Raw genomic sequence first — 17541 nt, forward strand, 5'->3', positions numbered from 1 at the left:
ATTACTTTGTTAACTTAGCTTGCATAATTCAGAAGTTTTTGGTTTGCACGCAACCTTTAGGCCTTAGAGAAAATCACTGCTACGCTAGATCTGGGTAAGTATTCTGTACAAGGTCTGCAAAGGAGCTTTGTGCATGGTGTTCAGTTATATTGGTCTATAGCAAAAATGCTACTCCTGAATTTATGCAAAATGGCCCTAATTTTGGAAGCTGTTGATTTTTAGATGGGTCTTCCTAGACTCTTAATCTACTTTTGTTGAATTTGGGTTTATTTGTACAATATAAAGCGCCTTGAGGCGACTTCTGTTGTGATTTGGCGCTATATAAATAAAATTGAATTGAATTGAATTGAATTTGAATTGGAATTATAGAACCCATGAAATGAAATTGTAATATACTTGTTTCGCTTTTTGTAAAAGTTTTTATTTGGTGATTTATTCCTGCATGCATTTCTGCATGCTGTTTTCCCTAGTCTTTTTTTTTAGCTATAAACTTTGACTTTGTCCAGATGGTTGATCAAAAAATACTTTGTGTCCAACAAGGAGAGAGGCTCCTTCGGGAATACCAGAGTTCTACAAACACGTCACAGAGCTGGCTTTGCACAAGAATGAGGAAGAGAACATCATACTAAATCAAGTTTTTGGATATATTTACAAAAAGGCCTGGATCAATATCAGAAACAAAAAAGTCTCTGTTCGTGTGTCTAGAAAATGACAAATGCGCAGAAATGATCAATTTACTTAATAAATTGATCTTAAATTGCTTGCTCTTTAAGTGTTGTGCTCTAATGCCGACTGAAAAGTGCTTACATATAGCATCTATGGCTTACATAAAAGGAAATAACTTTTCTGAATGTTATTGGTTCATTGTTTGATTTCTTTTTTCTTCAGCTATAAGCTACAAGTTTGTCCAAAGAGTTGGTCAGAAATACTCTTGCAAGGATAGAGGTTCCTTCACCTTGTAGTCCAGAAATAGGAACTCTGCACCCATCAACACTTGAGCTGGCTGTGTCCCAGAGCGAGGAAGAGAACAGCGCATTGACCAAAAGGTTTGGGGGATGTTTGCACAGCAGCTTTTATCAATGTCAGAAATAACATGACAGAGGGGAATTTTGAGGTTAATATGAAAAACCCACCTCTGACCTTCGCCAAGTGGGGAGATACAGGCTGCACCATGCTGTCAGAAAATAGCACCTGGCAAGTTACACTGAAATGCTTCCTTGAGTGCATTTGTCAGTTATAGCAGACATATTATTATTTTTGTTATTGCAGGAAAGCTAGCTGTGAGACACCAATTAACTTCGTCTTTCATAATGTGGAAACCACTTCTGCACCACATCTGCACCTTGCTCTTTAAAGCACAAGCTGCAGAAAATGAATTTGCAGATGTTTATAGTTTTACAAACACTGAAATCCCATTAGTTTATTATTTTTTGTTTTTAACACAAATCTTTGGTGACATTCACTCATCAATATATAAAGATGGAGACAGTGATTACAATGCAGATTTATAATCCATTCAGAATAAAATCTATAGCCTCCATTTTTCTAACTGGAAAGTAAGTTGTCAGACTTTCAGTCAATTCTTCTTAAACATTAGAAGTTGAAATTCTAAACCCTAACATATTTGGAACCAAATACTCGTCATTGTGAATAGCCGTGTGAAGTAGGCAGGAATCGACCCAAATGCATACTCACAGAGACAAACTGAAGTCAAAAGGCAGCTGAACTAAACTAAACAATACAAAAACCAAACTGAGAAATGTATGACCTAAGCAAGGTGATCACGACAACGGACAGAGGTAAACAGACGATTTAAATAAATATGGAGGACCACAATACACATACTCTAAATGATTTATTATTAAAATAGACATAACATAAAAACTAAATAAATAAATGAATACATGTCCAAAGCATCATATCAGCCCGATATCAAACAGAACTATCACATGATATCAAACAGAAGCTGTCAGTTCAGCTGTAAAGTGGTCAATCATAATGAAGCAGTTCATTATAAACTGTAGATTCAAGCTGCTCTTCATATTTTTGGCCACCAGATGTCACCAAAGATAACTGTGTTGAAAAGCTTCAAGTAATGAACCGTTTTTCAGTACTTCAACGCTTCAGAAAGCTTAATTTGGCCATCACTAGGAAGTGATACTCTACCGTAGAGAGCACAGACACCAAGTGACAGCACCACGCAAATGAGTGCTCGTGTAAATCATCCTTTTGGCATTTTTATCCTGACTCAACAGGTCTGTTTAGCAAGTAATTAGGTCAGATTGATTTTAGCGAGCAGAATTCAGCTTTGAGATCAGAACTAACTGTGACAGCATGAATCAGCTGGAGCGCTGTTGGACACATTCAAAGAATTTAATTGCGCAAGTGGGAATGAATGCCTGTGCCAGTGAAATTAAATTTTAGTGATTATGTTTTCTCTCATATGCCACTTTTAACCAATATATAATTCCGTACTCAAGTCATTATTGATAGATTCCAGTGGAATCGGCAGCAACCCTGCTTCCCAAGGGAATAGCCAGCTGTGACCATAAGTTAGCAGTAATTTAAAAGGTGTCGCAAACATGCAATGATACAAAAGTGTAATTTTAAAGAATGTCAAAGAATAGTTTGGACACACATAAAAAGGCTTATAAGTAGAAGACTTTTGGACTTCAGAAGCAACAAAATTTTGACTCTAATGGGGTGTCAAAAAACAGTTACTTAACCAAAGATTTTTTTCAAAACTACAGTAAAGCAGTAATCATTACTGACAGTTAAATGGATGCATTAAGAGCTGCTTTTTTCTGCCTCTTGTGCCTGTCACAAATTTTGACACAAGTAAAGCTTTTACTGTTTATCTGGATTCATAATGTGTCCCTGTGCATAATTACTTTACATGGATGTGGATTTGCTGTCTGTGCAACAATTCTCAGGGACTGCCTTGGAGATGCAATTCACTTTAGAAACATATTAGCGTAGACATTTTTCATGCACTGATAAAGAAATTATGAAACAAATGAGCAATTAAAACACAAACAAGCCTATTTGTCTTAACAACGAGTTAAGTTAATTGTTTGCAACAAGTTGACAACTGCTGCATTGTTTCCAAAACTGGAAATCTGAAGCTCACTGAGTCATCTTTATCATCAACTTGGCCCCATATGTCTATGTCAATGTCTTTGCTACACTAAGTTCAACATGTTTGAAGCTTTAAATGTTCAAAACAGACCCAATCCAAGTATTTATATTTTTCAGAAACATACATTTTGTGAGTGTGGTATTTTTATCGCATGAAAACTGTGCTCTGTGTGACCATACTTTGTTTCACACTGAAGTTTGCATGTCTGCACAAATGCCTGAAGAAAGGCTTTTTTGACTTAAACTATGCTTTATTTGTGGTGGGGAAATAAAGAGTGCTGAAAAAATATTAATCTGGAAAGTAGGTTGTGCTTCAGCACAAGAGGGAGGATTCTACATTCGGACATTTTTTTTCAATCCCAAATGGCATTTTGTAGCTGTTGTTTACTTTGGAGAGAACGATCCCTCCTACATTAGTTCTACTAATATCTCAGTTATTTTGTTGGGACATTAGCAGTGAGGCAGCACACCCAACAGACTGCTCTTCATTTATATTGTAAGTACTTTCCTGCTTATTGCTTTATTCTACTAAAATTAATGTTATCATGAGTGTTACATATCTTTTTATATGACTGATGTATGTTCAGTTCTGTGAAATGTATCAAATAGTTATTAGCAAATTAAATTTAGGGTCTAATTTTAAAAGTTAGTTAGTAGCGTGGTTGTTTGAAGTATTGCTTGACATTCTAAACATATGCACAGAAAATCCCTCGGAGCTACGATCACGATATTTAATACAATCTCTGTTTTGAATGATCAGCTTTCATTTTTGTTACACGTTGAATCAATCAAATCAAAGTAAATCTGGGAAAAACGTACGTTACATATATTTTTAATAATCATTTCAGTTCTTCACTGAGAAGATGAGCCCACTTCTTTTTTTGTGCATCTTGTGCCTATCGGCCCGCATCACCTACACTCAGTTTCCAGGTCCTCCTGGTATTAAAGGTGAAAAAGGAGATCAAGGAGATCCTGGGATACCAGGAGTACCTGGACCACGTGGGAGAACTGGAATTCGTGGACTTCCTGGACGTCCTGGTGAAATAGGTCAAAAACATTATATGTTGACCACAAGAATGTTGTAAAGAATATGACTTCTTATCATCGTTTGATTTGGACCCATATTTATGCAATTTGACTTTAGAAGACTTAATGTCTGTTTCTTTGTTTTCAGGGGATATAGGAATACGTGGGCTTCCTGGGCACCCTGGAAAAACAGTGTGCACTGAAGGTAAAGATAAGATGAGATAAGATAAGATACAATAAGATACGACGATCCCATGTAGCATACTGATATTAGTCTCAATCTTTGTCAGACAGCACAAGATCAGTTTGATGACAGATTGCACAGTGAATTAGTTGTTGCTCTGCAATTTAAAAGAAAAATAGACCACACAGACTCATCAGCTCCTTTCATTCCTGTTGTACTCTCACAATTTAATTTCAGCTACAGTTGAATCCAGTTGCCCAGATGTTGAAACCTTAAAAAGCAGACTTGCTGAGTTAGAACTGGGTAAGTATCATGATCAAGATATTATTAAATATGTTTATTTAAAACTCTTTCAAAGGCCATCTGTTAATAATTTGTTGTTGCTATTTACAATAAATCCTATGTTTTTGCCTGATGTTACAACTTGATCAACATTAAAACAGTTAAGAGTTAGTTAACAGTTAGTAGCAATAAAAAAATCTGATCAGAACATCAAAGCTAAAAACATTTGAAGATGATTGATGAATTGGCATATTCATTTAGAAGCCTCCAGAGATTTGAGGTATGGTGTGTGATGTTGTTCCTACAAGGTCTGTGTTTTTAAAATTTGATTTTACTTGCCTTTTGTTTATCTAACTATGACAAATGCACATTGAAGATAACGGTTTTTTTTCATGGTTTCTTAATTGCTTATTTGCTTTGTTGATAATGTTTTCTTGAGTCACAGTTTGTTTCCTGACATTTTTCTGTTCTCTAGCCGTTAACTATCACTTTGTCCGGAGAGTTGGTCAGAAATACTTTGTGTCCAACAAGGAGAGAAGCTCTTTCTCCAGGGCTGTCGAATTCTGCTCCCAACAACACTTAGAGCTGGCTTTGCCCCAGAACGAAGAGGAGAACAACGCACTGACTCAAGTGTTTGGCGATGATTACAAGGCAGCTTGGATCAGTGTCAACAACAAAAAGGCAGAGGGGAATTTTGAGGTGGATATGAAAAACCAACGTCTGATCTTTACCAAGTGGGGTGAAGGACAGCCAGACAAATCCATCCAAGATACAGGCTGCACCATGCTGTCAGAAAACGGAATCTGGCGAGTTACACCGGAATGCTCCATCAACGCTTACATCATTTGTCAGTTATAGAAAAATCCTGGTCCCTTGCAAATCTCACTTTGGGTGATTTCCCCCCACTATCATGTTTATCTCAACTTTTTTATTGCACTTTCTTATATTACATGTAGAGAAATGTTCTCATTTATCCCAAATGGAAGGAAAGTCTAAACTTCTAAGTTAATTACTTCTAAGTTAATTACTCATAAACAGTTTCAGTGTTTTGGGCAGATAACACAACAGCATGTAAGTAATTAAGACAAAATCTCACGAGACAAACAGGAAAATGTAACTTTCAAACACGATGAACAATTTAGGATATTCATAGAACAGACTCCTGTAGAAACGCTCATAATGCTGAGCTTGGAGCTGTTTATGAATTATGGGTAAAGCATCGGGGTTATATTTTGTAGAAGAAAGAAAACTTTGTAGTATTAAAAATTAGACCAACGATTCTCAGCTGGAGTGAAACTCCCAATAGCAATGAATTCATGAATGCATTGTAATAGAAATAACTATTACCTAAACAGACCTAAGTTTAAGTCAGTTATTCTGATGCTTTACTGATGTATTGTCAATAAGTCATCTAAGCTAACACTTCATGGTTTCAAATAAATGCTTTTTCATCACTAATGTGCTTTCTATATGTCAGTGTGTTTATGTTAGACAAAAGCCTTTTTTCTGTCTCCATCTTCATAATTCTATAAATATAATAATAAATGTATAAATAATTAAACATTGAACTGCAATAGAAACAAATTTTGTCAGTGTGGCATTCTAATCATGAACTGGTGAAAGTAGGTATTATTCACATGGTTATAATGCAGTCCCAGACAAAGCCATTTAAAGATGTCTTTTAATTTTTTCCAAAAGCTGCTTTGAATACTTATGTAGTGTTTGCCTATAAAAACATCATAAACTGTGCATTTCTACATAAAAGCGTTTTAAGCTGGTTGGTGTTTGCTCTTTGCGACGCAATACTGCAGTTGTGGTTGAAAAACTGGAAAGAAATATTAACATACTTAGGAATAAAATGGAGGTGTCATGATAACTTCATAATATCAGAGATCAGGAAAACGGTTGTAAAATCTTTATATAAATATCCACGTATGTGCTGTTCAGAGATGGGCGACGCGTTACTGTAATCCGATTACTTTTTTCAAGTAACGAGTAATGTAAGGGATTACCATTGCAAAAACGGTAATTAGATTACGTTACTTTCCCGTAGGAACGCTGCGTTACTGCGTTACTAAAACCTTGAGTTTTTTGCGAGAATGTCTCATGATAGTGAAGCGAGTGCAACGTTCGTGACAACAGCTGTCTGCAGATCAACAATGGATAATATATCAAGTACGGGAGAGAGTATGAGCGTGCAGCGTTTAAAGCGTGGAAGTACTGACCTTATTTTGAGTTTGATTCCATAAAAAGTGACAAAAACATTAGCGTCCGTTGTGCGTGGGAAGAAAACTTCTTTTTACAGCGAAAAAAACCCCCTAAACTTCCAAGCAAGTGCCGAGTGCGCTACGACTGTAATGGGAAATTCACAGAGAAACTCGCGGAGTCTTCAACTGACCGCTGCGGCACACCTGCACCAGGGTAAACCTCCGCCTACCCCAGTCCTGCTTTACAGGTGAAAATAGAGCAACTAGCCTTTGACTTTATTTATTTTCTGCTGTGTTTTACTTGCATCTATTTGAAAGAGTGAGTGTAAACACAAAAAAATATTTTATTTTATGTGCTGGAATGTGCAGAAAATAGGTTTAAATGTTAAACAAATTTCTTCCAGTCAGAGAATGTTGCATATAATTAAATTTTTGCTTGATGCATAAAGTTAAAAGATTAAAACTAATAAAACAAGTTTTAAAAAGAGACATTTCCATTTGATTACATTTTGTATGATGGATTATGCAGAAAAAGTAGAATTGGGCTGAAAGATCTATCGCTTTATTACCTATTCAGGTTGTAAATCATGTTTTTAAAAAGTAACTAAGTAACTAAGTAATTAATTACTTTTGAAAATAAGTAATCAGTAAAGTAACGGGATTACTTTTTGGGGGAAGTAATCAGTAATTAGTTACTGATTACTTTTTTCAAGTAACTTGACCAACACTGGTGCTGTTATATTCGTTGTTAAAAATGAAAGAGGATTTTGTATTAAAATGACCTCTACACACACACACACACACACACACACACACTCATTCCTACTCCCAGTTCCCATATGAGACTATGCAGCTGTTGTTTACATGGAGGTCTGCCTAATGTCTCGGCTATTTTTCTGTGGAATGAGCAAAAAGGAGGTACACCCAACATAACAATGCTTATTTGTATGTTGACTTCTTCCCTGGAGTCTTTTAAGCACATCCCTAATGCTTCCATGGGAGTTAGGAGGACAAGTTGCAGCCATATGCTGCTAATTAAATGCACCTGATTGTTGTGGTGTAAGCCTGCGTACTATTTTGAATCTTTCATTTCTGTTAACAGAAGAGTAGGCCAGAATTACTCTACAATTATGTGAGAGATTGATGAAGTCATACAGAGGATGCTTTGTTCAAATTATTGCTGCTAAAGGTGATTCTGCAAACGTCTGATTCACAGTGTTCCTAGTTTTTCACTAAGAAATGAACATACTGAAATATTTACATTGCACACCACCTCTGCAACATCTCAGTGTACTATTTTAAACATTAAACTGCTGTTTAATTTCCTTTAAATATGTGTTTCAAACAATTCAGCATCACCTGATTCATTTCTCTTAAATGTTGAACATTGAATTTTTACGTTTTTGACATTAATGCGTTAACGAGCCAACCGTGTTAATGCGTTGACGCCGTGCAGCCCCACGCACTGGGCGATCCGTGCTAACTCGCTAACGGAGATTTGCCTCGTTAATGCGGTTATGGCGTTAACGTAATTTTAACAAGATTAGCACTGACAGCACTACTTTAAAACAATAGTGCACTCATGTCTTAATCTTATAGTGACAATTGTTTGCTCGAAATGAGCACAGTTCTTTTTGAAATTGAGTTTTGTACAGGGCGTTGCTTTTATGTTAAGTGGCGGAAACTGTTTGTGCCTCATAAAGTCAAACTACATCAAATTACTATTCTCATGTTTAGATTCATAGAGTCTTTAAGGTATCACAACACAGTGGCCTTTTTTTGGTTTGAAAGGAGGGAGGTTAACGGACAATCCCTAATGAGACGTTCCAGCTGCTTACTGTGGACTCAATCCCTCCCACATTACTTCTAGCAAATATCTCAGTTCTCTTTCTGTGGAAGCAGCAAAGAAGCAGTACGCCCAGCACATCACTTCTCGTTGGTGGGGTGAGTTCTCTCCTGTTTATCTCTGTATTGTACTAAGTTTTGTGCTACCAAACGGTTTTAACTCTTGGAAACACTTTAAAACAACAAAGATAAAGAAGTACAACATGCTAGCAAGAAAAATTTAATTAAATTTAGCAACTTGTGCGTAGAGAATGTCTATAATGAGAATATTTATCACTCTTCCATTTGAGGGTTAGGGCTACATGGCTTTTATATGGAAAACTTAATACTATATTTAACCAAAATTTCAGTTCTGAACTACGAAGATGAAACTGCTTCTCTTACTCTCCGTCATCTGCCTGATGGCCACTGTCAGCTTCAGTCAGCCTCCTGGTCCTCCTGGTGAAAAAGGCGAAAAAGGAGATCCAGGATTTCCTGGGATTCCTGGGATTATAGGACCACCTGGACCTCCTGGATTTCAGGGGGCTAAAGGTCAAAATAATAATAATAATTAATTCCAGCAGTATTTTAAAGGATATATCTCCAAAAGTTGAATCTGTTCATGTGGACATAGCGTTTTGTGGGAGAAACATTTCGTCACTCATCCAAGTGACTTCTTCAGTCATGGTCATGGGAATTTGCATAATTATGATTAAGGAACTGACCTCACAGCCCATTGTTCCTTCAGTGGGCTGGTTTCAGTCATTATGCAGATGTACTGTTTATAAGGCCTGGGGAAACCTGCAGTCAGCTGAAACTGAAGAAGTCACTTGGATGAGTGACGAAACGTTTCTCCCACAAAACGCTATGTCCAGATGAACAGATTCAACTTTTGGAGATTTACTTTCCTGGATGATTGAGAATGCATCAAGACGTTTAAAGGATATAATTTCAACTAAATTTAGGTCATTTATTTTTTATTTGGAAAGACAAATATATTTGATTTGAAGCCACAAGCACCTTAAGCTGGCTCACCACCTGTTTTCCTGTTCTGCAGGGAATCGAGGATTACATGGGTTGACTGGGATGCCTGGAAATCCTGGAGTTGATGGAACATGCTGTAAAGTTTACACTTAAACACCTTTTTTTTGCAATGATTGCTTTAGATTATGTACACCTCATTATCTGGAATGATTTTTAAAGATAAAGGATATGTGTCCCCTGATGTGCCTTGAAATCTATGCATATGGTGACACAATTAGGCAGGCGCAGGATTAGAAATAAGTCTCTACTGTATTTATAGTCTGTAAAGTCACTAGGGAAGCTTGATTGTAGAGCTCTGTCGTTCTCTCTGTAACATTTGTAGTCGCACAAATTTCTCACAAGGCCTCAGTTGTTTTGGTTGGTTACGTTTACTCAAAGCTGGAGTATATAAAACAATTTATGCCTGCACGCATTTTGTATTTTCTCATGTTATCTCCTGATTGGTTGATCATAAGTGCCCACAACATAATTCACATGGGGGTACTTTGATCACTGTCTAAATTTAGATGCTGGTAAGCAGCAAGTCAATGACGATGGATGAGCTAGAAAAACAGTTTAGAAATGGTAACCACTTGTTTTTTCCATATTTCTCTCATGACTGTACAAAACATCCTGAAACTGAACAGTTCAAAGAGCCCATTCAGTAAGCTTGCAGAGTGATTATCTAATCATTTCTGACATCAGAAGAACAACAACAATTCCTTCCATATCATAAATAAATCTATATCGTAAAAGTCTGGAAAAGAAAATCTATCAGTGGTTAAAAGTGAGACATAAAACGAAGAAACTTTAAATGTCCATTTGTAGGTACAGCACAGCTGTAAGTGTGGCCTCTGTATAAAGTTCACTAACTTGATCTGTTTGTTTCAGCTGCTACTGAGACGAGCTGCCCAGACCTCAGAGCCTTGAAGGACAGACTTGCCAAGCTAGAGCTCGGTAAGTGTCACAATAATGTGTTTTTAATTCAAATTCAAACACAACTGGTTTTGTCAAATACACAGGACATCTGAATAATAGAACTTTAAGTCTAATTTTCAGACATGATTGATAAGTCATCATATTCAGTTTTCAGAGTGTTGCAGAAATTTCTGTGTCATAGTTTTCCATGTATCTACAACATAAGATTGATTTTAAATAAAAAGTTTAAAGAGTAATAGTTTGCTTTATTTTATTTTTCTGTTCTATAGCCGTTAACTATCATTTTGTCCGGAAAGTTGGTCAGAAATACTTTGTGTCCAACAAGGAGAGAGGCTCTTTCTCCAGGGCTGTCGAATTCTGCTCCCAACAACACTTAGAGCTGGCTTTGCCCCAGAACGAAGAGGAGAACAACGCACTGACTCAAGTGTTTGGCGATGTTTACAAGGCAGCTTGGATCAGTGTCAACAACAAAAAGGCAGAGGGGAATTTTGAGGTGGATATGAAAAACCAACGTCTGACCTTTACCAAGTGGGGAGAAGGTCAGCCAGACAAATCCATCCAAGATACAGGCTGCACCATGCTGTCAGAAAACGGCATCTGGCGAGTTACACCAGAATGCTTCCTGAACGCTTACATCATTTGTCAGTTATAGAAAGTTCACAGTTCCTTGCAAATCTCGCTTTGAGGGATTTTCTTTCCCCATGTTATGTTTATCTCAACTTTTCATGAAGTGAATTAACACATAACTTTCTTAAATAATGATAAATGACATCCTACCCTGTGTATGTTTTTTTTTTTTTTTACCAGTTTATTAATGACCTAGCAAGACAACTTAGGAAACAAGACCTTGATCAAGTTTATTAATAATTTTTAAAATATTACTACTGCTAACAAAACATATTTAGAGTTTTCATCTCTCTTTTATGTAAATGCCAGATGATATATGTGTACATGCTTTAAATATAAAAATTACACAATAAAAACAACACTGCAGAAGTGTGGGATTTTACTTTTACTTTTTCACTTTTACCTTTTACTAAAGTGAAAAAACGCAACTTTAAATGGTGTTTTAATTAATTGGTTTGACTTTGTAAACTGATATTAATGAGGCAACATATAGTTTTCTGCTCTTTTTATTAAATGCAGACAGCAATTTTGTTTGTCTCTAATCATTTTAAAAAGTAATTACATAACGAAGAGAGTGAGAATTTCAGAACAAAAATAGTGCTATAGATATAAACTGTATCCAGGCCTAAAGTTACTGTGGTTTGATTAAATATTAAGACTAAAATAAACATTTATTCCAAATGAATGTAATTACACGATTTAATGTAACATTATGTTACTTATCTTGTAAGATTAGTTAAAAAGAAAAAAAAAAACAACGACAAGTTAGCAGAGGATGGTTTCGATCCATCGACCTCTGGGTTATGGGCCCAGCACGCTTCCGCTGCGCCACTCTGCTGCCCGAGCGAGGGCCGCAAAGGACACAGTCTATTGGAGCTCTGCATACGCCCCTCCCACTGTTGTCTTTCGCACAGGCGACGACGATAATGCATTTTACACCACATTTATAATGCTTCGTAGATAATACGCAGTTTAAACCTACCTATCACATTAGTACAACCGACTATGAGAACAACAGCTACCTGCTCCATGGTCACATCCATAAAACATCACGGAGCACTTTTTTTGGTTGTTCCTGCCTTTGTTGTAAAGCACAGTTATTGGCGGCAGAGGGCGGTGTTGCTCATTTTTGTTTCAACATTTGAAACAACAACATTCAAAAGCAAAGAGGCACGTTTAAAAATCTAAATGATTCAATTCTTTAAGTTATATTTGTTTTGTATTCAGTCATACTTTTGAACTTACGTCTCACTATAGTGATGGTCATAAGATCTCACATTTCACAGTACTAATTTCTCTACTTAGAGCATCATCATGTCCTTTCCCGAGATTATCATCAAAGTTGGTTTTCATTGTGTCATTGGCTCAAAGTTGACTCATTTTTATCATGTTTAAATAGCATCAGAATCATTTCACTGGTGTTTGGAAATCAAATGAAGAAATTGTGCCTCTAACAATGTTTTTCATAAGCTCTACAATACAATGACAGTTATTGTTTTGCTGAAATAAAATTTCTGAAAAGTTGGAAATTATTTATAAATTAAATAACCTGTATGTACTGTAATATTTAGATTATGCACATTTAACATCAACATTTGAAAATGATCACGTAGTAGAATTGAGTATTTTCTTTTGGATTGCCAAATTAATGCCATATGTCATTGACACAAAATATTGTCATCTCTGATCACTCCCCTGTCACATTAACCTTAAACATCCAAAATGCAACTAGACCGCAGCAAATATGGAGGCCAACCCTCTACTGTTAGGTGAGAAGGATTTTCATGAATATTTGGAAACACTGATCTCTCTGTATTTTGATGTAAATGACAACTCAGAAACTAAGCCTGCTATGCTTTGGGAGGCCTTTAAGGCCTATTTCAGGGGTACTATTATCTCTTTTGAATCAGCCAGAAGGAAGAGAAACCAGGCTAAGCTCCTTGACTTGGACAAACAAATTAAAGCTTTGGATAAAGAGAACGCCCAAACGCCATCCACTATGCTACATAAGAAAATACAGTCTTTAAAATATGAATATAATAATCTACTCTCAGCAAAAATCAATAAAGCCTTTTTGTGCACAAGCAGAAATACAGTGAAGGGATCAAGTAAAAACAATAAGGCTCCTGGACCAGATGGCATCCTTAGCGAATTTTATAAGAAATTTAGTGAGATTTTGTGCCCATACCTGCATAAAACATTTACTCAAGCTCTAGTAGATAAAGTCCTCCCTCCCACCCTTACAGAGGCAATTATAACTGTTATTTATAAAAAAGGTAGGAATGCAGAAAATGTTGGTTCTTATCGTCCCATCTCCTTGCTACAGTGGCTTGCAAAAGTGAACTTTTGAACTTTTCCACATTTTGTCACATTACAGCCACAAACATGAATCAATTTTATCGGAATTCCAGGTGAAAGACCAATACAAAGTGGTGTACACGTGAGAAGTGGAACGAAAATCATACATGATTCCAAACATTTTTTTACAAATAAATAACTGAAAAGTGGTGTGTGTGTAATTATTCAGCCCCCTGAGTCAATACTTTGTAGAACCACCTTAAAACTCCAGTGTTAAATTAACACTGGAGAGTGTTTATATGTGTCCACACCTCTGAGTGTTAAATATAACACTGTTGAGTGTTAAATGAACACTTTTGGCAGTGTTATATTTTTTAAAGTAACCAAGTCAGTTTTGAAGATTTACAACGACTGACACAGAGCAGTGCTGATTTTCTAACACTGGAAAATAACTCAAAATGTTAGAAATATTCCAGTGTTAGAAAATCAGCACTGCTCTGTGTCAGTCGTTGTAAATCTTCAAAACTGACTTGGTTACTTTAAAAAATATAACACTGCCAAAAGTGTTCATTTAACACTCAACAGTGTTATATTTAACACTCAGAGGTGTGGACACATATAAACACTCTCCAGTGTTAATTTAACACTGGAGTTTTTGCTGTATACAGCGGCCAGTCTTTTAGGGTATGTCTCTACCAGCTTTGCACATTTAGAGACTGAAATTCTTGGCAATTCTTCTTTGCAAAACAGCTCCACAACTGCCCTGTGACGGCCTCAGAGGTTGTCTAAGACAGTGCTTCCCAAACTTTTTCCAGCCACGTACCCCTTGAGACATGTCACCCTCAGCCGCATACCCCCTGCTACAAACGACTCTTAATTAGTGTCTATAAATACATTGCAATACCGCATGCATAAAAATAAATACTGCACAGTCGATTATTTCTCACCACCAAATAAATTTATTAATATATTAATAAATTTATTAATATATTAATAAATGTATTAGAATTTTAATTTTAATTTAATTTTAATAGCGAACTTTACTACTTAATACTAGCAGTGTATCAAAAGATTTATTAGAATTCACCGTTTTGTCGAGAGCATAAAGGCCAGATATGAACTTTAATTAAACAGAACTTTATTTAATGTGATGGATGTGCTTGAGCAGAGGCACACAGCTCTTCAGTGTTTGGCTCAATTTGGGAAAGGCTGAGTCTTAAATCGTTTTCCACACAAAGTCTTGCTCTGTATTTTGTTTTCATGTTTGTTAAAGAAGAAAATCCCCTTTCGCATAAGTATGTGGTGGCGAAAGGCATCAGAGTTTTGACAGCACGCTTAGCCAGCGTGGGCTGTTCAGTGCGCAGTCCTATCCAGAAATCCGCCAAGGTCTTTTGAGCGTGTTCAACTTTTAGAGATCCATCTGTGGCGATCTCAATTAGGCTCTCCTGGTCAGACGGTGATAATGAAGTAGGCACGGCGGTGAACAGGTGACGTATCCAATCATTTGACCCGTCCGTCTCTGGGAAGTATCGGCGTAACTGCACCGCCAGCTCCTCAAGGTGCACGTTACATTCGCGCTTTACACTTTTTGATAGTGTGAGACAGGGGCGATTCTAGGATTAGAGCTTTGGGGGTGCTGAGCACCTAGAGAGCTGCCCAGCCAGGCAAGATAAACTTTACACATCACAATGAGACTTCTTCCCTGTCTCTGTCAGTCCCTGCATTCTTAAATGTCTCCAGTTGTCCCAAGTTCTCTCTGACTGTCTCCTGGGTGCATTTAAACCCCTGTTCCTCCCTGTCCTCATCGTCTGTTGTCTTCATTTCCGTTATCAGTCATCATAATTTTACCATCTCTGTGCAAATCTGCAAATTTCTTTCTTAAATCATATGATTCTTAAATTCAACAAGTCTCTCTGTGCCTGGGTCCTCGTCTCAAAACATGACATCACTGTTTTGTACATTTTAACACAATTTAATCCCCACATTTGAGAAAGAAAGGCAAAACACGTATTTTTGAAAAGTCTGTAACAAAACCATCAAATCTGATAAAGGTTATTTAAATGCTGCAAAAGAAGAATGGATTGGAATAAAAAAAAAAAAAAATACATATCCTAACCTTAATTACTGGGCGAAAATGATGAATGATGCTCATAGTGAGTAAGAAGTAAACTGAGTGCATTTGGACAGAGATTCACTGTTAATGTGTATGTATAATATAATACAGATACATGAAAAACACTCCCAAAACAAAATAAATTATTACAAATAAAAATCTTTACTGCAGATACTAATTTGACTAATTTAATAATACTAATTTTGTGTTGTAAGATTTATGAGTTTCATGCTTTCATAGTGGTACTTGGGAGAGCTTGACATTTTTCTCAGGTGGTACACACTGTAAAGTTTGAGAAACACTGATAAGTGTATGTGTGCTTTTGGAAAACATTTAAAGCTGCTGTACAGAATCTTTGAAACAAGCCAGCTTAAAACACTTTTAGAATATAAACAGAGCACTCTGCTTCTCTTTACAGCTCCTCACTCCACCAGGGCTGTTTGGCACTTTCTGATACTGTACTGCGGCAGTCATACAGACAACTGGACGGTCCAAAAGTTGGCCTACCCATTACTGGCTGAGGTTTTAGTAGAGTTGTGGCTGAACCACATAAAAATATATCATTAATTTTAATCTCCCCAATCAATGATAATGTTATGTTGGAATGTTGTTAAAGAGGGTCAAAAATGTTTCAACCCAGTTTGTTTTGCAGATTCTGTATAGCAGCTTTTACATAGGGAGAGCACAACTTCCTGATTGTGTGAGTAAAATCAGGTTTTTTCTCTTTGTCAGTTTAACAGTTTCTGTTTTGCCTGTCACTGTTCCCTGTCTGTTTTCTTACCTGGTTTTTCCTGACCTTGTACTTTCTCCTCACGTTCCCCTCTTACCTCTCTCCCTCTTTGGACTGACAATCATACACAAATAGATTGTATTCAATTAGATGAAAAATTACATTAATATGAAAAAATACCATTAAGATCACTAACAAAAAGTCCTCTCTCAGTCTACTTTCAACCAAAAGGCAAATAACCAAACCACATGAACATCTAATAAAAGATATAAATATTGAAACACTGATCCAACATTATTTTTGATTGACGGATCATTTGATTTTACACTTTTACCTGAATGTGGCTCCTTTTTTTGAAAAAACTTCCTTATATCCCTTATGAACCTGGCTGTCTCTCTGTACACAAACAAACACACACACACACACACACACACACAACAGGAGTTATAAGGTTAATGGACATTCAGTCAGTTAGCTAGTTAGTATCCATTTCAAACAGGACAGTGGTAAGAACAGCAGGCTACAGACAATTTTAAGTTTTAGATTTTCAATTGGCTGTATACATTTCAATGGGAGCAACAGGACGGTCAAATGTCGCTGATTTTACTACAGAGCAGGACGGATTGTAGGGTAGCAAACATCGTCGGAAAACATGTTTTCAACACTGGAGGTTACCTGGGTGTGATGTTTTTCAGCTAAAAAGAAACATGTTATGACTCCTACCTAACTATATAAAGAGTAACTGCAGGTTAAATGCAGCTAATATGTCCTGTTTTAAACCAGGGACTTACACCTCCGCTCTGCTGCGCCACTCTGGCAGCAACGGCGCTAGAGCCAGAGTAGGGGAGAGCCGAGCTGGAACAAACCATTTTGGGAGGGGGGGTGTTATCTATACTTTTGTTGTTAAAATGTTATGTCTCAACCAAGTACTGTATGGTTTTTATATTTTTAGCAGTGTGTCACACAGACAGCAAATATTGTCCAAAAAAAGTAAGAAATCTTTGGGGGTGCTTTGATTCATTTTGGGGGGTGCTGAAGCACCCCCCAAAATGGGCTAAAATCGCCCCTGGTGTGAGATCATTTGAGCACAGAAAATCATGCAGCATGGGAAAGACTTCAGTGTTGTTTGTATCAATGCAGTTCTTCCAAA

The 17541-nt window shown here is 36.7% G+C and overlaps 2 protein-coding genes and 1 non-coding gene across 3 annotated transcripts; 2 read left to right on the plus strand and 1 right to left on the minus strand.

Moving 5' to 3' along the window:
- The first annotated feature begins 3487 nt into the window (after positions 1-3487).
- LOC109194373 (mannose-binding protein C) lies at positions 3488-6214 on the plus strand. The gene is made up of 5 exons (XM_019361796.2): positions 3488-3634; positions 3987-4185; positions 4313-4369; positions 4586-4651; positions 5106-6214. Exons 2-5 carry the CDS (start codon positions 4002-4004, stop codon positions 5486-5488), a joined length of 690 nt encoding a protein of 229 aa, XP_019217341.1. The 5' UTR covers positions 3488-3634; positions 3987-4001; the 3' UTR covers positions 5489-6214.
- A 2406-nt stretch (positions 6215-8620) lies between these two features.
- On the plus strand, positions 8621-11619 carry LOC109202923 (mannose-binding protein C). The gene is made up of 5 exons (XM_019361795.2): positions 8621-8781; positions 9033-9213; positions 9719-9781; positions 10576-10641; positions 10893-11619. The coding sequence occupies exons 2-5, from the start codon at positions 9048-9050 to the stop codon at positions 11273-11275; spliced, it is 678 nt and encodes a 225-aa protein (XP_019217340.1). The 5' UTR covers positions 8621-8781; positions 9033-9047; the 3' UTR covers positions 11276-11619.
- Positions 11620-12016: 397 nt separating this feature from the next.
- On the minus strand, positions 12017-12088 carry trnam-cau (transfer RNA methionine (anticodon CAU)). The gene has a single exon. It is a non-coding gene; the product is annotated as a tRNA-Met (tRNA).
- Positions 12089-17541: the final 5453 nt, after the last annotated feature.

Source organism: Oreochromis niloticus, linkage group LG7 (assembly GCF_001858045.2).
Source record: "Oreochromis niloticus isolate F11D_XX linkage group LG7, O_niloticus_UMD_NMBU, whole genome shotgun sequence".
Classification (NCBI taxonomy): Eukaryota; Metazoa; Chordata; class Actinopteri; order Cichliformes; family Cichlidae; genus Oreochromis; species Oreochromis niloticus.